General features: G+C 36.0%; 1 protein-coding gene across 2 annotated transcripts in view; it reads left to right on the top strand.

Moving 5' to 3' along the window:
• LOC143378511 (neurotrimin) overlaps positions 1–25,128 on the top strand; it is a 634,196-nt gene that overhangs the window by 589,623 nt on the left and 19,445 nt on the right. The window contains exons 7-9 of one of the 2 annotated variants that reach the window (XR_013088276.1): positions 15,634–15,783; positions 18,624–18,671; positions 19,750–19,937. Coding sequence is in view for 1 of the 2 variants with exons in the window: in XM_076830332.1 (XP_076686447.1) it covers positions 15,634–15,783; positions 18,624–18,671 (198 nt within the window). In the remaining variant the exon portion in view is untranslated. The remainder of the gene's footprint in view (positions 1–15,633; positions 15,784–18,623; positions 18,672–19,749; positions 19,938–25,128) is intronic. The other variant, XM_076830332.1, reaches the window with a different exon arrangement.

The following is a 25,128-nucleotide window of genomic DNA, read 5'->3' as shown; positions in this document are numbered from 1 at the left end:
CGGCTACTAAGGTAAATCTCCCAATTAGCGACCTAGTCCCAATTATTGACACTTTATCCTTTATATTTAAATATGATTTTTTTCGGTTCGGAACGGGCGTTAAAAGTATTGAATTCGATTCGTGAATATTCAAAGTATCTTGCTGATGGTTTCGCTAATATATAGCATAACATATAATTAAGTAATTAATAAATGTTTATACCTGTGTCAGCTACAAAGCCGTGAAAAAGTAGTTTCTTGTTACCGAACTTAAGAACGGCCAAATTTTAGGTATTAAGTATTTCTTACACGAGTATATTAATGTAAGAAATCCATATTTAAATAAGTTAACAAATAATTGTAAATTTGCTATTTAAAAAAATCGCGTCGAATTTTTTATTAAATTCATAATAATTATGGGGGTCAATAATCGGTACTCGTAAAATGTATGAATTCCTATTATTGACACGAGATGGCATGACATGTTTCCATCTTACGTGTTTGTCAGTCTGCACCATAACCTCAATAAGTAAAGATGGCTAGTGAAGACTAAAGAATACAAACGACGTAAAAACTATTCGCAACAACAATTGGAATATGCTTTGGCAGCTGTCAAATCTGGTCACAGCATTAAAACTGTTGCAAATTATTTTGTTTTGTACTAATTAGTTTATAAATATCCTTTTCCGATGCAGTCCCTAATTGGGACATTAGATTGCATGTCCCGATCAATGACACGGTCCGACATAGGTCACTATTTGGGACGAAGAGAGAATTGAAAGGTCAAAAATAGGTACACGTGCACCGTATAATATATTTATTATTAATAATTATATTCGAACAATTTCATCATGAAAAAGGGGCCTTTTTCATACTGGAAAAGAACCAGCTATATGATAGGCTATTAATGAGTAACTGCAATAAATACTTTTAATATGTAAATATATTAGAACGTGCGCGTAGATCTTATAGGGTCGCTAATTGGGACATTTACCTTAGTCGGCAAAAAAGGCCGATTGATCGGCTCTTTTTTTGTGAATACTTGCCCATTTTTTATTTCTCTTTTTCTAACAAGTTTTATAACTTTGCTATTAGAGATGTACCGAATGGTCGGTTAAGTCCATTATCCGGCCACTTTTGTAATAGGCGTCTAGTCGGCTTTTTGGGGGCCGATTAATCGGTTAGTCGGCCAAAACCCTACTCGGTACATATCTAATCATTACTCATAAATTTTGCACTTTATTCCAAATCCATCAATTACACGGTTCGTAAAAATTTGACTTTTTTCCGGACTTGTAACATTCAATGATATCGACCACTGTCGCCGCACATTTTGCCAAACTATTTCGCTTCTCTATTGAAAACAAAACGTGACTTACCACTTCGGTTGATGCTTGCCGAAGGAAAAATGTCTGGTGCATCGCATGGAGTAGTCAGATACTACAGTCAGATACAGTACTTTCGGAAATAAATTGAAAGATATCTTCAAAAATGGGTACATTTCGGGTGTTCTTTTCCCTTTGATCGTTGTTTAAACATATTTAAGTGCTCATAATGCACTAATAACTTATATCGTCATATTCGGGAGGGTTGATAGAATAATTTAACATAAAAAAAGCAACCGAATAACTATTACTGTTTCCACCCATAAGATGTTAAAAGTTGAAAACTTGCATTCTTTTTCAAAATCGAATTTCTCGAAAACTAAGGGTGATAGCGACAAACGGTATGCGGATTCGTTTTTAGCGCACGAAAACCTATAAGAAACGTCTATTGAATATTACAAATAAAAAAAAAGGTGATTGTCGAACTGTATTACCGAACAATGGATAAGAACGAAATAGTCTCGCAAGGTAAGTTAGAACGAGGTTCCGCTCGTTTTGTCCGAGTGTGCCATCATAGTCACATATATAAAACTGTATATTCGGAGAACGTGCGTACATCATCAATTATAATTCACATTTTCGTGGCCCTGTCGATTCGTATGACCTTCCAGGGTATAATTACGCGTCTACGTTGCACGTATATCCGCTGCATACCGTATTCTCTAGGAAGAAAAGTAACCAGTTGTAACGAGCTGTTTGAGTAACGAACCCTTGATGCCGAACGCATAAACACGCGTACAGGCGAAGCGCGAGTATAAACGTTCCGCTCTGCTTTATGCCCGGCCCATAAAAGGCAGCTTTAGTACTTTCCATCGATCCGCCGTTCCTTTCAGATCCTCGTATTTTCACAGTATCACGATATACGTACCCGCGGTTCACGTCAAACACGTTTTGACGCACAGCACCGCCAGATGCCGTCCTTCTCCACCTGTAAGGCCACGGCACCTTGGCTTCCATGTTACCCGAATTTATTTTCCCTCAATCGACGTTCTTGCCACGAAACACGCTGTTATAATTCTGCTCCTTGGATATTAGATGCGTGGAATTTACATTGCAAATTAGTTTAACACAGTTGTGTTATTAATTATTTTATTTTTCACGCACTTTAATATTTCAAGGCGAGCAAAGAAATTTCAAGGTTGCTCTGCTTTTAATTCTGCATTATAAGCAGGGCGGTGTAATGTACGAAAAATTTAGGAAAAACGTCACGAGATATTATTGAAGATATCAGTAATTTAGGTTAGCAGATCGCGTTCATTGAGAAAAATAACGGCTGAGGCTTTATATTCGAAATTCGGGAATTTAAATATTTCTAGAGATTAAAAGATATCTTTATTTAACCGTTCCCCAGTTTTGCTTCTTTTTACTGATGTGTTGTTGTATTAACGCTGTGCTACTGTGAAAAAAGTCTCGTGCATTACGTCGACATGTATTTTATTTATGACCAGTGTACATATGGAGACAGGCTCAACTCGTGATACCACCAAAACAGTACTGGATTTTTGCGTGAATAATAAAACAACGAGTGGAGTAAAATTTTTTCGTACGAGACTTTTGTTGTTTCGTAATATTGTCCAACAAAATTGAACTTTTTTTCTGTTCTGTAACATTCAATAGCTGGTTCTTATAGATTTTTGTGCGCTGAAAACGAATCCGTAAACCGTTTCTCGCCATCGCCCTCAGTTTTCGAGAAATTTGATTTTGAAAAAAAATTGCAAATTTTCAACTTTGAACATTTTTTGTGTTCAAACAGTTATAGTTATTCGGTTGCTTGTTCCGTCAAATTATTCTATGAACCCTCGCAAACACAACGATGTAAGTATTTATTGAATTACACACATTTAAATATGGTTAAACAACGATCAACTGGAAAAAGACACCCGAAATGCACCAATTTTCGTTGATATCTTTCTATATATTTCAAAAACTAAGGGTCTAGAAAAAAATCTAACTACTCCACGCGATGCAGCAGACATTTTTCCCTCGAAAACCATCAGCAGAAGTGGTAAAACACCTCTTGTTTTCAATACAGAAATCAAAGAGTTTGGCAGAACGTGCGGCGCGGACAGCCATTTGATCGTTGTTTAAACATATTTAAATGTTTATAATTCAATGATAACTTATATCGTTGTGTTCACGTTGGTTCATAGAATAATTTGACGTCCAAGCAACCGAATAACTATTACTGTTTGAACACAAAAGAAGTTCAAAGTTGAAAATTTGCATTTTTTAAAATCGATTTTCTCGAAAACGGAGGGTGATAGAGCAATTCTGCCTGCGGATTCGTGTTCGGGGCAATAAACTCTATAAGAATCACCCAGCGGATATTGCGGACCAAAATTCGTTTTGGACAGTGTAATATCAGTTTTTAAGGTTCGCCAGGTACACATACTATTATCTATGATTTGGGGACTCTCACCATTCACATTTGGATTTCTTCCCACAAAATCTTGGCATTGTAAGTGACGAACATGGCGAGAGATTTCATCAGCAGACGAAAACTGTTGAGAAACGCTACCAAGGATTCTGGGATGAATCAATGATGGGAGACTGCAACTGGTTCCTTGTAAGAGAAACTGATCTCAATGCGGGCAAAAGAAACTGAAAGAGCCAGAATTGTTTTTAAAAACTGATATAAAATAAAATATATTTGAATTTGTTTTCATTGAAGACAAATACGTAATTCGCCAAAAAACGGGAAGAAATGCAAAAATAGGGGAAAAGTTGAAAATAGGCACTCCCACTCTATCGCCCGTAACTTCCTTATTTGAGCATGGATTTTGCTGAAGTGGAGCGTATTTTCTTCGTAAAGGTGCGCACTCTACGTAAAAAATAAGAAACTGTACGTCACAGGATAATTTCTATGTCTTCCAGGCTATGTAGTGAATTTTCGATTTCAATTTCGGCCCTAAAACATTTTTCTTAAGTTTCGCAGGATTCCGCCTAGACTATTGTTCTGATTGGAAAACACTGTAGGAAAGAATGGTATGCAATTTAATTATCTTTAATTTAAGAGCCGTCGCGATCAAATCGGTCAACTATAACGCAAGATATGGCCAGAAACGTCGGGTCGTCTTCGTAAAAAATTACCAAAATATTCATCGGGCGATATCTCAAAAACGTATCCATAGGATTTTTTTTCATGTCGATTTTTGAGTTTAGGGGACCACCTTACATAAGAATTTCATAGTGGAGTCTGGATCAAAAATAAGTGTTTGGATTTTGTAAACTAGTGTAATACATCCACTATTAACGAAGTCAATAACAGTACTGACTCTCGGATGTACGCTAGAGGTTATGTTTACAAACAATGTACACTAGCAAAATAACCGACTGCATCCAACGAGTTAGTACAGCCAGTAAACCGTTGGCTCCGAATATTTTTGCGATGTTAAATTTCGACATTCTTGACTTTATCATTTATTTTGCAAAAAACTATGTGTGTGAAATAAATAAAGTTTATGTTTCTACTAACTACAACAAGTGTTTTAATATATTACGAAAAAAAAAACAAATCAATAACGCTATTGTAAACAAATATTTAGAGCAATAATCTCGCACACAGCATGGTGTCCGAATATCAATGCGAGTCACTGTACACATCGAACGTAGAATCTCTTTCTTTTTGAAGTCACTTAACCCGCGAGGAGGCGCGTGACTAATTGGGACGCGGAGGGGCGCACACGGAGGTTTCCTCGGGTTTTAATTATGTTAACAATACAGCACAAAAAATAAACTCTACTCGCATTTATGTAAACAATAAGCTAAGGGAATACAATAATAACTATTTGCATGAAATAGTAACATTTACGCATACATAACTACAGAGCTTCAATACAAAATTATCTCCACCAAAATTAAAGAATTAAATTATTAGTGTAATCTGTAATTGTCATTGCTTCGATGATTTAAAGGATGTGCTACGAAAATTTTGAAAAAAAGGAATTGAATGTACACATATTACTTGTACTGAATTACTACCGCTACAACTACTATTACTACTTTTTTGCTGCTACTTCTACTACTAGAATTTCATTACTCTAAGCTATGCCATAAACTGCCTGGAAATTAAAATAGTGCCAGCCAATTTAGTCCGGAGAACTATTTAAATTTTTATGATAAAACATTCTGCAAAATTACCAATTCAACAGTGAGAACAATGAAACACGGTTCAATCTACAGTAAATTAATAAAGAGGAAGGTAGAAAGTACCTCATAGCCTTACAGGTTGACAATCTATAGTTATTTAACGAAATGTCTGGCACCCGGAGGAAACCTCAGCGCCCTCTCGCGGGTTAAAGATGACTCTGAGGCGCAGTGAACCCCGTGTGACGAATTTGTGATTATAAGAAGCTGTTGACCACGGAGGGTTAAGCTGTATAATTGGAGCCTACGAAGGAAATGCTAATTATTTATTTCATACCATAAATTTCAACAAAACCAGCAAAATCCACAAAAAGATATGTTCCGCGTTGCATAAACTCGCGGAGAAAATAGTCGGGCTTACATTTACCGTTAAGGGTAATGATTTATTAGTAGGCATTCCTGGGATCCTCACATCTGCGTTGCAAACTTTATTAAGGGGAGGTTCTGGTCTAGAGCCCCAAAAAAATAGGTGATATTTAGGAATTAATTAAAGGAAAACTACTATATATAATTTAATGGGACTTGTTGTATTGTATTAAGGATGTCTTATGTTATAGAAATATATTTTTTGTTTTATAATTAATCAGTGCAAACAGCCCTGCGGAGTCGTTAAAGTTAAGGTGTCAAAAAATTGATCCAAATCGGTGGGACCTGTATCTCTAAAAGTTATTATCCGATTCGACTGAAACCTTTTTTATTTTGAAGAATATTCTTTTTTCTAGGGGGGGAACTAAAAAAAATTACAAAAATTACATTTTTTTTTAGAAAATAACGACACTTCACGTTTGAAATCACTTTTCCCTGTATTTTTCGTCCTTTCAACGCCTTTAAAAATTATAAATTTTCAACTTTTTGTAATTTTTTTTAGTTCCCCCCCTAGCCAAAAGAATAATCTTCAAAATAAAACAAGTTTCAGTCGAATAGGATAATAACTTTTGAAGATACAGGTCCCACCGTTTTGAGAACACTGTTTCGAGAAAAACGCATTTGAAGTTTTACGTGAGCGCCGAGTAGCCGGTTGTGACCCATGTATTTGCCGCGACTCAAATGCCTACAACTTGGGGAATTTTACGAATTTCAACAAATCCTTTTAAACCCGTATTCCTAAAAGATTGAATATTCGAAAAATGATATAAAAAAAATCGACATTTAGACCAGAACCTCCCCTTAAAGTTTTACGCGAGCGCCGAGTAGCCGGTTGTGACCCATGTATTTGCTGCGACTCAAATGCCTATAACTTCGGGAATTTTACGAATTTCAACAAATCCTTTCAAACCCGTTTTCCTAAAAGGTTGAACATTCGAAAAATGAAATAAAAGAAAAATCGACATTTAGACCAGAACCTCCCCTTAAACAGTTTGACCGTTGCAAGGATAAGCCAACGCCTTTGACCACCTCACGGGCACCACCAGAAGGGTCGCCGGTTAACGCGACCCCACGTGCAACGCAGATGTGGGCGTCCTTGCGCTTTCTTGCCGTCTTACGCGGGCAGGTAAGAAAACTTTGCCGCCAAATACCATAACAAGGCGCCATCCCGCCAAATTTAGCCACTTTCCCAGAAAAGGCGCGCCAAGGGCGCAGGGAATAGATGGCGCGTTTGGTCCTAGGGAAATTACCCGATTGGCTGACACTGCAAACGTTGGCCAATCGGATCAAAGCCACCCCGCCGGAATCACTTCAAGAAATCGGACGAGTCCGGCAGTGGGTTAACTAAAATCAGTCAAAGAAAAAACTCTCGACCGAAAGGTCGTACAAAAAGACGACACGCGTTCGTACGTGACTCACACGAACCACCCTCACATTTCACTGTGCTTTTTTATTGTTCATTTTTAATACTTGTTGCACAGTTTTATTAAATATAGTTTTTTTTTGTTATTACATGTTACATAATTGTGCATCCATTTATTAACCCTAATTCGGTAAAGCGTCTAGGGTATCCTCGTGATTCCGGTGTCAAGACATTTCGAACGGAGCCTTACAACCTCCGTCGACTCGAAAATAAATCTCGGGTCGCATCGAGTCTACGTGTGAACAAGATATTTACACTTGCATACAATGTGAATCTTTTGTCAAATAACTGCATTACCACACTAGTTCACGTAGATACTATAGCTACACTGTTCTAAAGGCGGAACTACTTTACGTTTACGAACTTATGTACACGAAATCTTCGTGCAATCTCACAAAAATCCCCGCAGCCTTCTTATTGAGTGATACACCAATTGGCAGAGTGAATCGACTGGCTAGTGCGTTTATTTAAGTGATACATCACGCATGTAGCGAAATGTTTCGTCAGATTCCCCTTTCAATCAGTTATTCGAACAGAATTATCTTTTGAATAATGCATGAGAATCTGAACAGGACGTTAAAGGTATAACATGATTTTATCTGGCATTTATGAGGAAAGCCGAGGATGCGAGTGTGTACGTATGCATGTAGACGAAGACCGAAACGACAGGCTCTGGTCTTTTCTCCTGCCGTTATTACGTCGTCCGCCTAGTCGGCATTTGCATCTGTATTGAAAGCAATAATAGTACATACAATGTGAATTTTGATCCTACAATCACGTTACTGTGTAATTTCCAGTCGGGAAGCTGAACGCTCCGAAATCACTGCTGCAGATTCCTAGGGGTAAATTGAAAAACGACCGTACACTGTAAAATATACCGTTGATTACGAAACGCATAGAAGTATGCGGGCCACTTATTGTTAAGTTCAATTCAGCTCGTTGGCTTGGAAAAAATATCGTAAGCTTTGGTTTCCATTAACAATCTCAGTTCGAAAGAAACACAGCGTAAAGTAAGTGAAAAGTAAACTGTATCACTAATTTGTTATTAGAATAAAATTTATGTCGAGCAACGATTTTTTTATATTTTTATAATTTATTTCCTATTGTTTTGGTTTACATATTTTTCGCTTTCGTCAAATTTAAAGCGTGCAGAATATACACAATTTAATAGTGATTACAAGTAGGTGGAAGGAATCGACTTCATGTCACTGACAAGGGGAGGACAGCATGTGGTAGACACAGATTTTGATGAGCCTTGGCACGATGCACAGTGGTTCCGAATCGCTAGAAAGCGGCAAAGCCCTCAAAACTTACGTCAATTTAGTCAGAAATCGGTGCTCGGGGGTTTTTGGGGTTGCTGATCACGAATCTGAAATTCAAAAATTTTAAAACGAAATGTCGAATTCAATACGCTGGACGCGTATATCAGAAACATGTCGAAATTTGGTCTGCACTTGGTATCCTACGGTTGTCCAGGTCGCTGATAACGAATCTGAAGTCAAAATTGCAAAAAACCTAATGGCAGATCTAATATCACTGGTGTAAACGTTGTTTTCAAGTTAATTTTTGTGAAAATTTATTACTCTCCGATTTTTTACTAAAAGGATATAATTAGAACGTCGATTTTAATGTGACGACGTTAATTTAAAAACTTTTTTAAAAATTATTTTGGAAATTTTATTTTTTCCGATTCTAATGAAAAAAACTCATCATTTCTCCGTTTAGTAGGTGTCATAGTTCAATTATATTGTCGAAAATGATAAAAGAAAACTATGGATTATAATCGTTGTTTGAAATAACGAATGCTGTTTTTTTCGTGTACTAAATACACTCGGCACTTTAAATTTAGATATCTCAAAAAACCGCAAATTTCCGCAAATATTCTCAATTGGATATCATACTTGACATGCTACTTTATGTCAAGAAACATGTTACAGCATGACACTCGGTGACAATCATCTTTGTTTTCCTTCCGTTTTATTAAAACATGACTTAGATTTATGACACGTTGAGAAGGGAATTACAAGGGTGAATTCAAAGATATTTTGCTTTGTTTCTGTGGAAAGTTTAAGTTTATAACACCTACTTTAATGGTAAACTGTTTCACATATTGATCTTTTCAGATAAACTGTCTCTGACACATTAAACATGCTCCCATTTTCAAGACATTAAGGAGCATGAAATTTCGTCAACTTTGACGGCCTATATCTCAATAACCAATCAATATATTTAAGAAATTCAAGCGGTATTTGATGCACTGATATATACACAACAAATCTGATGTAATAGCAAAAAGCTGCTATATACTTCGAAAATTGAATTTTGGCAGCTTTTGACGATTTGGGACCACTGTGCGATGGATCTGTGTCGAAAATAAGGTGTCAAGCGTTTCTGCCAATGAGCCTTAATTATAGAGATATTTACATGGAAATTATTAAAAAATGTATAGTGGCTGTGGGGTTTTAGTGGGTAAAAATCCCACGCTACCCTGGCGTCCGCGGGAGTTTCCCTTTTGGAGGCGTTGGGGTGCCTTTTGAAAATGTCTCCATGTTAAAAAAAAATTATAAAAAAATTTATAAAGTTTTTTTTAACGTGGAGACATCTTCCAAAGGCACCTCGACGCCTCCAGAAGGGAATCCCCCGCGGGCGCCAGGGTAGTGTTGGATTTTTACCCACTAAAACCCCACGGCCACTATGAAATGTTTAATAAGTTACAAAGTTAAGTTAAAAAAATGATAAAAAAAAAATTTATAAAAAAAAATTTATAAAGTTTTTTTTAACTTGGGGAAATCTTCAAAAGGCACCCCGACTCCTTCAGAGGGGAATCCCCCGGGAGCGCCAGGGTAGGGTGGAATTTTTACCCATTAAAACCCCACGGCCACTATGAAATTTTTAATAATTTCCATGTAAATATCTCTAGGCCCATTGGCAGAAACGCTCGGACACCTATTTACTTATTTTCGACAGAGATTCATCGTGCCAAGGCTCATCAAAATCGGTGTCTACCACATGGTGTCCTCCCCTTGTGAGTAGTAACTTAAGGGGTTACCTACTGTCAGGAGGTAGGAAAAGAATCGATTCTTTGGGAATTTATTTCAGAAAGTACACGCATATTTTTATGCAATGGTTTTTGTATTCAGGTGAGGGACACTTTAACAGGTTATTATATTATGTTTTTGTATAAAAATATATAGTTATTGCAAAATTACAACTGATTTCCCGGAAGCTGTTTTTAAACCGGTGACCACGATTTCTTCAAAACCGCTTCACCAATCTTTCTGAAACTTTATAGGTTTCTTCTAGACATTCAACTCTAGTCTTTAATCGAAGCATTTGTTTTTACAATGCATAGTTTTTATTTTATGTATGAAAAATAAGTGTTATTTTCTACGAAAGTGGATCACTTCACTTTAAACATCTGCCATTTTGTCCCAGATTAATATTTTATAAAACGGAACGATTAAAGACTAGCTACACTATTGTACTAACTGAATCTTCTTCGTTTTTTTATTTCAGATAACCCAGTTCCGAATAATGTTGGTCACCGCGAAACGTGTTTCTAAAAACAGCTTCAGGGAAATCAGTTGTAATTGAGCAATAACTAAATATTTTTATACCAAAACATAATATAATAACCTGTTAAAGTGTCCCTCATCTGAATACAAAAGCCATTGCATAAAAATATGCATATACTTTCTGAAATAAATTCCCAAAAAATCGATTCTTTTTCTACTCCCTGACGGTAGGTAACCCCTTAAGGTGGTATTCTACCCAAAAATTCGACTTTTTTGTTTGATTTTCTAATAGTTTAGGGTTTCGAAAATATGTCTCTAAAATGTTAAGGTGAAATTCGAAAAACTCCCAGGCTTATAGGGGCTTAAGGCCGCTGCGTGGCCAGCAGTCGTTCCCTCAACTTGTATCTAAAGAGGCTATGACTGCCAGCAGAGAAGAGAGAGCTGCCCAACATGACTTTTTTGAAGCTGAGGAAGGTTTCCTCAACGGTCCTGGCATACCAGATTAGGGTTAAGTTACAGAAATTAATCGTGATCTACCCTAACCCATGAAAACCTTTAAACGCGTTTTCCTCGAAACAATTTTTTTAGAACTGCCGCACATTTTTCTCAAAAACTACTGGACCGATTGGGCTAAAATTTGACACACATTCAAAGTGAATGTGCACCTATAGCCTGAACTAGAATTATATCAATAGTTTCAATACAACCTCCCCCACACCTTGTTTTAGCTCAAGAAAAGACGAAAAATTCAAATATAAATTTTTAAACAGCTGCGATTTCGGTAACAATATCCGGACTTGGTTACATCTAGTTCAGGCGATAACTACACTCATATAGATTAAAAAAATCTTTGGTACTTTCGTTTCTGATGACTAGGACGGCCGCAATTCGTGCGCCCGATGGGGCCGGTTTTTGGTGACATGATCTACGCTTCGGCGTGTAACTTGTACAAATTTCAATATAATGCATTCCAAAAATTTGTGCGGATAGTTCAAACACTACTAAATATATGTGCAAAAACACTGCCCTGTAGGTGCGATAGATTTTCCACAATTAATTTCCAAATATCATCTTCAAAAACGAGTGTCTAGACTAGAATACCCCCTTAAACTACAATTTTCTCTTAATGTTACCAAGCACAGAATAATCGGTATTTTACACAAAATATTCAGATACTGATTTATCTCTAATGGATATCATCTCGATTAGTTTATCTGCTCAGAGCGCAATTTCATTCGCAAACACGTTCTCAATTTTTTTTTTTTTGCAGAAACAGCATTCAGGGGTTGCTGAGTGGTTTTACGCATACATTGAAATGCGCGTTTTTATTAATATCGCGATCGTAGGATCTGCTGCCCGGTTCGGTATACACAAAATGTATTTGGCAGTGGTATCCCAATAGCAAAAACTTCCAATCGATTTAAAGCCGATTCAGGGGCATTTCAGGCACTATTCAGTCCTCAGCGGTACTTTCCTTTCATTATTTCGCTTTGCATCCACGGAGCCTTTCTATCCCTGGAAGATCCCGCCGCCGATGGATAGAGTCTCGAATCTTACGAGCTGGAGAACGGAAACGTCCCTGAATAGTGTCGATCTAAACAGAAATCACGTTAACTTAGATCTCTGCGCGGCGAATACTAAAATAAGCCAGGCATGGGAACAAGCTGGTCCATCTTCCAAACTGATTGAACCATTGTGACGTTCCTTCAGAAGCTGCTGAAAATTCCTAGACTGGTCTCGTGCGCTACACGACCGTTTCCGTTCAAAAAGACCAGCACAGCGTCATTTGTTATCCGTACGATCGATCAACCTGACTTACCACTCGTTTCGTTTGTGGTATTGGCAATCCTTGGACAGTGATGTACTTGCGATCATTACGAACTGTATTTAGGAAAAATAAATGTAACCCCGAGACTATTTGCTCCACTAATTTTATAATAGAATGCAGAACGTAAAGTGAAATTTAGTAAAAGTTAATCTGGTTATTTAAATATAGTGGAAATTGATCTACTAAACTGTTTAAAATTAATGAGGAATGATATAGTTATTTAAATTTAATGTTCAACGATTTAAGGGGAATTTGAATCTACGTACTAATAATTTTCTTCAATTTTTTGTTTCTTTTCATTTAAGGGGTCAGTCCACTGTGACGGTTTGAAAAATTAAGCTATTTTTAAGGATTTCTTTCTCCGTAGATACAGCATGTAATGCAATAAATCTTTTTGGTATTCATTAAGCTACTCTTATATTATACAAAAAAAAAATTAAAAGAATTTTTTTAATTTGTTTTAACACTTAAAACGCAATTATCTCAAAACAAGATTTTTTTCAACTGGTGCAGGTGATTGCAAAAAAAGTATTTAAGTAATCAGTCTGAAATTTTTACACGTTATTCAGAACATCAGTGGCTATAGCCGGGACCACGGAAACCTTTTTGAATTAAATATTTCTTACTTTTTACAAGGCAAAATGCTTGAAAAATTCACTGTATTTCGACACTTAAACTTCAAACCTTCGCCATTTTGTTAATTTTTTATCAGTAAAAATAATCCTGGTTCCGGCGATAACCACACTCATAATGATTACAACACACTTTGAATTTTTTGTTTCAAATGCGTCGTTCTCCCGGAACCACCTGCACCAGCACTGCATCGCTTTCTCAAGGCGCTCACATCAGTGCGATATGTATTTTAAAAAAACTGTTAAAAATTTAAAATAGATTTTTTATTATACTGTCAATAAGTGTATTAATAAGTAGACGAAACATTATTTACGTTGGACGTTCCGTTTACTAAAAAATAAATCCTAAGATATGACAATTTTTCACACTTCACAGTGGACTGATCCCTTAAAATAGTTTACATTAATTTCTATTAAGTTTAAATGAATAGATCATTTATATGGATGGAGTATTACGTCTTTCAGAGCTATGACAATTGAATTTTACTACAATTCTTTAAAGAAACATGGTGATTAAAAAGATAATATAAGGAATCTAAGGAATATAAGGAATAGCAGTGTTCTTAATTGTGTTGTGTACAGTATTATACATTTATGTTTGCTTTGCAAAAGCAGATCCTTTAGAAATTTCTTCATAACTAATTAGTTATGTAGCGAACCCTAGTCGCACTTTATTCGACTGGCAGAAACTGGTGCCAAAAATTTCTGAACTAACAAGTGAACTGGTACTTCAATTTCCCCCACAGGCTTGTGCATTTATTAATAAAGTTATCGAACAGTGGTAAATATGAGGAAATCAAAAATGTGAAATACGTATAATGAGGAAAAATGGCACATATAATTAAGAGATAATTACCTTCATCTGCTTATTCACCTGATAAACCTAAAATTAACGAGAAATAATTTCTTTACGAATAATTAGAGACGATTTATAAAAAACGATAAAAAAAGTTGAAAAGGTTCTAAATTTGTGATGGACAGAATATTCCAGCAAAAAAAAACTTGAGCACATAGATTTTACTATTAAAACCTATTACACAACTTACTTTGCTAGGGGTACACAATGTAATGCCTTACATGGTGTAATTAAATTATTCTAATGGTTTACTTTAATGTTTCAATTTATTGTTAATACTGAAAAATTTTATCTGTTCACATTATGCACGTGGACAATAACTTTATACACTACAAGAAACAGATTTATTACTATTGTACGAAATTGACGAGGTCAGTTACATGCGTCGGAAATTGTTTACCCCTTGCGGGTCGAGGGCGCTCTTCCGAGTCAGCTGTGTCCTTGTTTTTGGTTGTCTCTGCTCGGAGAGTGTGCCTCGATCGACAGTTGCTCTGGGTCTCTCGCACCGCGTTAACAGAAGATTCATTACTACCACATTCCCTTTTATAATATTTAACCACTGTTTTTTCCAAAACGTCAGTGTTGCATTAAGGGGGGAGCCTGGTGTAACTAAATGAAAATCGAGGCATTTTTCGGGAATTTTTTTTAAAGAAAGTATTTGATAGATCTTTCTGAAACTTTCAGGATATTGTATTAACAGGTTAAGGTATATAACAAAAAAAAATTATTAAAAAAGAGCGGCAAATAACAAAGTTATGCCCAGTCCGTTGGCGACGCAATTATTGCACCGCGGGCAACGTAGCGTCTTTTGGTTTCATCTGAAACCAAAAATCCAACAATTTTCTTGTAGTTTATGAGTGTACGCACAGAATGAAGCAATTTGAAACTTAAAAGATGCAAAATGAACAAATGGCGGCCTCTTGAATAAAAAGTTCACTGTTTCCAACGAAATTTTGCCTTAAATGTCTAAAAAAAAGTTATTTATTTAAACAATATCATTATACTAATAACTTAGTACTATGAAGAAAATGTTCACAAATATCCGTGCACAAGGCCAAGTCGATTGGTTGAATATTTTTTGAGTTACATTGCCCGCAAAGTATAAAACTGTCGTTTCGAGAAAACCACATTTCAAGTTTTGTGGTAGCCTGGCGCTCCGTAGCAAAATCGGCTATATCCGCTTTAATTTTTCGAATTTCGTTTTGCGGCTTTGGGAACATATTGTCGTGATGTTCAACTGTTGATTTATGCAACAAAAAAAAAATCGATTTCTTCGATCCGCTACACCAGGCTCCCCCTTAAATTACTTGTGTGCACCTTGGTGTTTCCTTTTTTTATTGTCGTCTATTCGAACAACTATTCTCCTATTTGTTTAATATTATTGCTTAACCAACGATGTAAAAGGTGCTTCGACTATCTCTACAGCAAAAGTAAAGAATTTTCAGGATTTCGGAGTGACTACAGTTGTTGAATATATTGTGACAGAATTATAATTCCTTTCAGGTGGAAAATACGAGCCTATACTACTGGACAACGCGTTCAAGGTTCACATGAAACTAACAATAAGTTCCGTCAGTCCGTCGGATTTCGGATCGTATAAATGTGTTTCGAGGAACTCGCTGGGAGACACTGATGGGAGCATCAAAGTTTATCGTAAGTAGAGCCCAACAACCCTCAAACTATTATTAATTTGCTTCAGACAGTAATGCCCCTAACGAGTATTTTTGAAGAACCCTCTTCACAGAGTTCTGCAAAGGCACTGGAAGGCAGTGCTCTATATCTGTGGTAGTACAGCAGAACCTTTCTAATCCGAAATAATAGGGTGGCAAAACGTCCTTGATAACTGAATTCTCGAATAGCGAATGGAGCCGATGGAAAATAACAAATTAGGGGGTAATTTTTTATAAAAAGTAACAAACTGCAGAGCATAATGGCAGTGGACTGGCAATTATTACAATGATAGATATGATACAATTAAGGGTTATCTGGATGCAACTACTTGTGCCTGATTTGTCTACTTCGTTTCGCAGGTTTGCTGACTTTAATCCCACTTGCAATGCATTTAGACTTCGAGACTTTATACTGCGGTTTCCCTCTTTGATGCCAGTAATTTTTCATTAGAAATGGAAATGACAATATGGCCTTTTTCTACCCTCGGTTGTGACACCTATTTTTCAGCTGCTTTGAGAACTATCTGTTAAATTAAGGGGGGCCCTATTTAGGACGCTAGGAATAAGGTGATTCTTGGGAATTTTTTTTCTGAGAAACTGTTAAGCGGATCTTTCCCAAACTAGCGGCCCTACCACCTCTTGCAGGGCTGTATTTAGAGAAGACCACGACAAAACCGGGGCCCTAACAGAAAATAAAACAGAAATTCAAGATACGGTTTATCATTATTAAAAGACATCAATTAAGCTTTGCTACTGGCTATTGAAAATTTTAATTTCTACTGCAAAAACCTATTTCCTGCCCAATTATCGAATACCTAATAGTGACCCTGTTCCTTGGCACAACCGGCTAGAACACGATCGGCAAATCATGAGTCCCTCGTTTTAAAAGTTTTTTGTTGCTTATGCTGCACTTTGATTAGCCCAAACCTCGTGCAACACTCGCGTAAATGTTGAAATAATTTAGAATTATTTTGTTGCAACTATAGTATAATCGTAACGCTTATAATAATAAGAAAATATGAAATGAGCAGAAATGGGGACATTTACCTATATATATATATATATATATATATATTTATTATTTATTATTTATTATAAATTAGGGGGTAATTTTTTATAAAAAGTAACAAACTGCAGAGCATAATGGCAGTAGGCTGGCAATTATTACAATGATAGATATGATATAATTAAGGGTTATCTGGATGCAACTACTTGTAAATTATAATAAATATATTATATTATTATATTATTATATATTATATTATATATATTATATATATATATTATATATATTATATTATATTATATTATTATATTATTATATATTATTATATATATTTATATATTTATATATTTATTATTTATTATAATTTATTATTTATTTATATATATTTATATTTATATATATATAAAAATCGATTTTCTGAAAAATTTTAACCGGAGGGACCCCTTAAACCTTGACCTCATCAGAGTTGAAGTGAATTTCGATTTTAATAACACAAGTTTCTTACTTTTTCTTATTACTGCATAGAAAATATTAATAAATAACTATGTTGCCATATTCTCACTTTGTTATCTACAAAATATGTTTTAACCTTCTCTTTTAATTTTTGTCACTTGACTGCATATCCTTTCCAAAATCTTGGATCTGCGTTTGACAGACATTTTCCACTTGCCTGAGCAAAACAGTGTTACTGCGCCTAATACCTACTACAAAATTACGACAATTAGCTTTATTAATTTATTTATTTTAATAAAACACTATTTTCATTGCTGGTGTAGTAAACAGGTGTAGTCACTGGCATTATCAAAATCGAAAACTGCTCCTAAGTCCCATAAATATAATTTTTCAACTTATGCTAAGTATTTTTTATGCAATACAGTAGGTAGGTACTATACAATATTTAAATCTTGAACTTATCTTAACATTATATTTGGTGCAGTATTGCGTTTCTTATTCTTATTAATTACAGATTTTATTATTGAGCGCCTAACATGCTACGCTTTTATAAATTTAACTTGTGTTATGTTCATAAATCTATTATTGATGTTAAATTCAAGTCTCTCGCATTGTATCAAAGAGATTTCATATCAGTATTTTATATTCTCATCTCGCTAGATGAGATGATTATCCTCATTTACAAAGATGAGAAGATAATCTTCTCCTTTTAGAGCCAGAAAAGCTTACCAGAGAATATTGAGAATCCCTTTCTAGATCATGCTTCTGTGAACTTTCGAACTTTAATACTTGCCGAAACGCCACTTTCTCATTATCGTCATTATTTCATTTCTTATAATGCACTAAAAACATGAGTAATATTTTCAATAAAGACAAAGGTAAGAGCTAAATATTATTTCTAACACGTCGATTCATAAATCTTCCACAGAAGGAACAGCATGGAAAAAGATTTGTGGTTTCATTTTGTAAACATTTGCGACTATCAAACTTCTTGCGAACATGGCAGCAATCTTTGCAATCACATCGTAATCGAAGTACATTGTCAATTGTTATTCCCTTTTATTTGAATATCTCGAGAACTATTACACGCAGAACAAATTTGTTTCTTTAAAGCGTACTTATGTTTCTTAAAGAAGAGTCCAGCCTCCGGTTCAGTTTTTAGGAAATTTTAGAGAATATCTTTTCGCCCCCAACTTTGGGAGTTATTTTCACTCCTTCAACGTGGGCAATTGCGAATAACAAAATATACGTGTCAAATATTTTTCACTACTCTGCAAATCTGCAGAGTCCCATAAAAATCAGACACTGTTTTCCAACTTAAATTAAGAAACATTTTGAATTCATTTTTTTTTTACTTGTTTCAGCAATAACAGCTAATTCCAGTTCCAACAGTAATAATACAAAATACAAAGGTAAGTAACTTTATTTACCATCAAACTGTATTTACAGTTTAGAAATTGGTTTCCCATAAACATTTATCACTACTTCAACCTTATTACTAGCAAAATCGCTTGCGATATCCAAACACACGTCATAATCACACTCAAAATTAAATTTACACGTTCAAACACAAACTCTTGACTTAAGGGGATGTTTCGGTCTAGAGCCCATAAAAATAGGTGATCTTTAGGAATTAATTAAAGGAAAACTACTGTATATAATTTAATGAGACTTTTTGCATTGTATTAAGGATATCTTAGATTATAGAAATATATTTTTTGTTATGTAATTAATCATTGCAGACGGCACTGGGGAGTCGTTAAAGTCGATGCGTCAAAAAATTCATCCAAAACGGTGGAACCTGTAGCATCATTGTAAACCATTCGTCTGAAATAAAAAACAATGTCAGATTATTAAAGGGCATGAAACTGACTATTGGACTCACCAGAAAACATTACAAAAAATTACATTTTTGAGAAAATAACGACACTTGATGTTTCAAATCACTTTTTCCACTAAATCTTTCGTCCTTTCAAGGCCTTTAAAAATTACAAATTTTCAAAAATTGTAAATATTAGTAGTTTCTCCACTACACAGAAGTATATTTTTCAAAATAGAAAAACGTTTCAGTTGAATCGGATAACTTTTTGAGATATTATTTCCACCGATTTTAAGAACATTATTTCAAGAAAAACGTGTTTAAAGTTTTACGTGAGCGCCTAGTTGCCCGCTACTCAAATGCCTATAACTTCGGAAATTTTACGAATTTCAAAAAATCGTTTTAAACACGTATTCTTAAAAGATTGAACATTCAAAAAATGAAATAAAAAAAATCGATTTTCAGACCAGAACCTCCCCTTAAAGCCATGTCTAATTATCCACCGTTTCTATTTTACTGCATGGCTTTTGGTATCTGGTTTAGTACGTATAGATTCGAAAGTTACATTCTCATGCGTGAAATCTAACAAAGAATTAACGCGTATTTTTTGTCGTTGATTGGAGGCCTAGATCATTCGGCTGACGCTTTATTTTTTATTGTAAACAAGCAAGCCAGGAGTCGGGCACACAATCAGCCTCTGGTATTGCTCGCTTTGTGCCGAGTGGTAGGTACTTTCCGAATGATGCAGCGTAACGTACTCACGATGAAATAACGGGTCGCTGATTAATTAGATCGAGCATCTAGTTTGTGCATGCCAATCCACTCTCTGAATATTCTCTGGAATCAGCCCCCACAAAAGGTAGACACAAGTACCTGCTTTCATAGACACGACTCGCCGGAGCTTGTTTCACCCTCGAATGATTATTTGACACTTTCGAAAATAAGGCTGGCTTAGTCGAGACACCAGGCATTGAAAGTAGAACCATATGCATACAATAATAATACTGTCAGAATAAAGGTGGTTTTACACATATCAGTTTCGTGACGGTTCAGTGTCAGCGATAAAAAATATCCTTTCCCTGTTTTGGAATAGAGCGGTTCACAGTAGCCCCTGTTAGCTACTGCCACTGACACATACCGGCAAAATTTTCATTTAAATAAATTTCTAATAACGAATAAAGGATAATAATATTATTCGTCACGTGTCTGAAAAAAATTAACTTTATTGTGTTTCCAAAAGAATTAACTTTGTCGAATAAATTCTTGTCGAATAAATAAATTAAATTTACTCGTCAAGTAATCTAAAGTCAAAGTAACTTTCATTTTACCGTGATTCGAATAAATCTTTATTTAGTTAATGTCCAACTCTGCTTCAGACGAATGTAACGACTTTAAAGAAGTAGAATAAAGTTTGTGTGAAAATAATAGCACGGAAGAACAGTATTTCAGTTCAGCCGTATTCTGTATACAGTTAACTGTAAATTGAAATGCGTCTCAGACTTTGCACTCTCCAGGGGAAACACGAATGCCCACAGAAATTTCTGCCCCAGCTGCGTCAATATTTCGTGTTACGTTATAGTACCTTGTTTCATTTGTTGTGTTACGTTTTATAATCTTCGTAAAACGGAATGGCTAGTTTCTGCAGAAAATAGAATTAAATCAGGGGTGTCGAACTAGCGGCTCGCGAGCCGCAGTGGCTCCCTCTCCTCTTCGCCTGCTCCGTAGCGCCGTTGGAGAACGGCCCCCTCCACACCTACTTCACTCTGATGAATTTCTCCTCCGGGTGCCGCACTCTCTCCCTGCCGGGTCTCGTGCAACGCCGGGGGAAAAATAAGTGGGGGAACCGGCTGACTGGGGGCCCAACTCGTGCGGCTCTCGGAGTGGGGAAGTTTGATACCCCTGCTCTATGCAATGCAATCATTACGAAATCTTTAACCCAGGCCTATCTAGAGCAGGAGTGTCGAATTTCCCCACTCCGAGAGCCGCACGAGTCGGGCCCCGGGTCAGCCGGTTCCCCCACTTATTTTTCTCCAGGCGTTGCACGAGACCCGGAGGAGAAATTCGTCAGAGCGAAGTAGGTGTGGAGGGGGCCGTTCTCCTACGGCTCTGCGGAGCAGGCAAAGAGGAGAAGGAGCCACTGCGGCTCGGGAGCCGCTAGTTCGACACCCCTGATCTAGAGATTTGCTCGCTCGAGTAACTGCGAGTTGCTCTTCGCTCTTGAAGGCACCGAGCAAGGCCCCTCGCGCCTCTCAAGTGCGAAAGGTCCCCATGATGGGGCACAAACGTCGCTGTTACCTTCGGTCGCACCGTTGCGAAGCCAAGAGCAAAAGTTGGACGGGCCAGCTGTAACCCTTTTTTTCTGATCAAACGGTTCGATTGCCACATATGGTTTCTTTTAAACTTTGTCTCTTCTTAACGCGGTGTAAACAAATTTATCCCTGCCGGGTCTCGTACAACGCCTCGGGAAAAATAAGTGGGGGAACCGGCTGACCCGGGGCCTGACTCGTGCGGCTCTCAGAGTGGGGAAGTTCGACACTCTTGAATTAAATGATTCGTGGGACATCTGTGCGTAAAATATACCATTCTTCAGTAAAGTAAAAAGCTTTTTAAATTCAGATGATATAAGCACAGATGCTAACTGTACCTAAAGAAGATACTCCTGCAACCACTATTTTAAAATGGAACCATAATATTTCAATGGACAATTATTGAAATCAACAATTTTCAATTTCAACGCATTACTTACCGGCAGCCGATTTAATATACCAGCGTTTCTCGACCGATTCACTAAAGATCGCATAATAATAACAGCATTTTACTTGTTTTTTTTAACCCTTTGTTGACATACCTCTTTTTTCGATCAACTTTGACATACCTGGGTGGCTCACACCCAGAACAATTTTTGAACGACTGCCATTCTTATCTGAAGAATCCAATCGTTATGAAAAAAATCATGGGTGAACTTCAAGGTTTGTAGAATGTATTCCAATTTTTTTTTTTATTTAAATTTCATCACAGTTTTTGTAAAAAAAATCTAGGTTATCATGTGTCGTGAAAACACGAAGAAAATCTTCAAAAAATTGTAACTTTTACAAATTCCAATATTAGAAGCTAAAAATCTACAGAGTTATTGTTCAGATATAATATTTTCAGAGAAAAAATAGTTTGTAAGTCGGCTTTGGAAAAAAGGTATTTATTTTACATACAGAAGGTACAGAGCGTCAAAATCAGCTTATGGGTGGCTCACACCCAGAGTGTCAACGAAGGGTTGAATTTGTTATAACAATTTTAACCCTCAAAATCCCTCCCCCCACCCCTCCATTACCGAACACTTTGAGATCGCATTGGCCGGTATTTTGAATGTATCCGCTTAATTCGCTGCCGATAAGTAATGTGTCAAGGGGGTATTCACATTTAAAAGTCCCAAAAATACGTGATTTATTTTTTAATAGAAAGAAACACTATGTAACTTGAATGTTTTTACAATGTTTTTATTAGTTTTTAAATATAGCATGTACCAAATTTGGTTTAAAAAATTCAATACATTTGAAGTAACAGCATTTTGATCTGGACTGTACATTTAGCGACAGTGGGAACGATTTCGTCTTTCCGGTCCATCTGAAATGAAAAACAAAATTATTTTCATACTCAAAATGTTTTCTATTTTCGCCCCTACTAGAATTGTAAAAATTAATGAACAACTACTACTAATTACGTAAAATTCGTAAAAAATTGAACTGCTTTGTTTATCACGTTGCCATATTTCTTTGCGTGATCAAATATGAATGATTCTAGTATGGGCGAAAATAGAAATCATTTTAAATATGAAAATAAGTTTGTTATTCATTTCCGACGAACACGAAAGACGAAATCCGTCACCAAATGTACAGTCCAGATCAAACCGCTGTTATTTCAAATGTATTGATTTTTTCAAACCAACTTTGGTATATATTATTATTTAAAAGTTAATAAAAACATTGTACAAAGATTCAAGTTATACAGTAATTCATTCTATTAAAAAATAAATCACGAAAATTACTCCTTTTTGGGACCTTGAAATGCGAATACCCCTTAAATTAGAAATTTCGATGCGAGTGACTTCTTCGATTGAATCATACTACAAATTCGATAACAGTGGCGTTTTTAAAATAGAAAAAAAACAGCTTCCATTATGAAGATGTAGTGGGGACTAAAACACATAAAATACGAAATCCAAAATACCTACGGATACTTTTTCGATTTCCATCTATCGTGTATGATTATTATACAGGGTGTTTCGTAACAGGTGGTACAAACGAAAGGGTGGTGCTCCTACACGAAAAAATAAGTACAAAACACACAATAAAGTTTTTCATAACTTGCATCATTTTCGAAAAAATTGACTTTAAATTTCACCTACATACGCATGTACCAGAGGACCTATAATTTTTAGAGCCTGTACTCGAAGGTTCCTCTTACTTCCCCTGCCCCTTAGGTGCCAGAAGCTGTAGATACTTCGATGCACGCGTACTCGGCTAAAATTCAAAGTCAATTTTCTCGAAAACGAAGGGCGATATTAAAAAATTGTGTTGTATATTTTCATCATATTTTGGCCTATAGAACCACCCCTAAAAGCTTTACCACCTGCAGCGAAACACCCTGTACAACATCTCGCTTCAAAACACATATTATTATTTATGTTTCAATTTTCCTTCTTTCGCAATTGTTTTTATTGTGTCAATAATGCTATTCAAATAGTCATTATAGTTACCTTTACATACCAGAAAAGGAATTGTAGCTTCTTGTGTCAAAATCTTACGATCACTTTAATAATTGCAATAAAATTAAAATTTATTAAAAGCTTCACTGAATATATTTACTAAATTTAATATTATTGCAGGTTTTTGAACATTGATTTAAGGCATCGTATCGTTCGTAAAAGGTACCAAGTACTTTTTCAATTCCATTTTTTTTTCGCGCGCTATCCACTTCTAAAAAATGAATTCGGTGCAACAGGAGAACATGAACATTATATGCAATGTAACTTGACTGCTTAAAGTCTTCCCAAGGACAGTTCAGCTTCGACGTTCGCGGCGGCCGTTTTTCAACACGAGACGGGATTATTTCTGTGTGAAATCGCGAATGAATAGGAACCGCCGTGTCAGATTTACAAGCCGACCATCTCATTTGCACCGACAGCCAGCTGGCTCAGAAAAGGATGTACAAAAGTCGACAGACACCGTTGCAGAAAGCTAGACGCTTAGAAGAACGGTTCTATAAAAAGCCACGGGTGAATGCCATTTTGAACTTACACCTTGTTCATCAACTCTTTCCCCTTTCCAAGTAAAACGTGAAGGTTTCGCCAGTTTTCGTTTCGTTTCTCAATGCTTATAAACATTCACCGTCACGTTATTAATGTTTATAACGGAGTTTTACATTAATCATGCATTGACATATTTGGAATTTAAAGATTAAAAAAAAACTAATTTTCCATCTGCATTTTAATTTCAATTTTAACCTGCCTACTAGGTTTTCATAATGCCTAGAGTTATTTTTTACCTGATAACAAGTATTTTAACAAAATGTTTATTAATATTTGTGTTTCTAAAAAGTGAAAGTTGCATTTAATTTTAACGGTTGTAAAAGAGGAAAGGTAAATTATTGAAAACTGATTGTATGTAAGCCGTAATTTAAATAGAATAATATAATTACGATTCTAAACAGTATCAATTTGGGTAAAGTCAATGTGTAAAGCTTTTTATGAAATTTCTTCTTGTCCACATTCGAACTATGTACATTGTATATCAACGATAAAAAAAATCGTTGCTCATACGGTTTGCAGGTTTGTAGAGGAGGCAAAAATAAGTGGTACGAATTTTTTTGTAGCTATAGCAGGGTGGCGAGGAAACTGGCTACCAGCGGTAGCTATTTTAGAGTGGAGCCGGCTACCCGCGTCCACGCATGCGCGCGATGACGTCGCGACCGTCGAACCAATCAACGCTAAGATGAAAATCGCTGGAAAATTCGCCGACGCCAGCGCCAAGCCAAGCCAAGTGGCGCCAAGCCAAGTG

The sequence above is a fragment of the Andrena cerasifolii genome, chromosome 2, assembly GCF_050908995.1.
Source record: "Andrena cerasifolii isolate SP2316 chromosome 2, iyAndCera1_principal, whole genome shotgun sequence".
Lineage (NCBI taxonomy): Eukaryota > Metazoa > Arthropoda > Insecta > Hymenoptera > Andrenidae > Andrena > Andrena cerasifolii.
The sequence above is the reverse complement of the archived record's forward strand: the minus strand, read 5'-3'. Positions and strand labels throughout refer to the sequence as shown.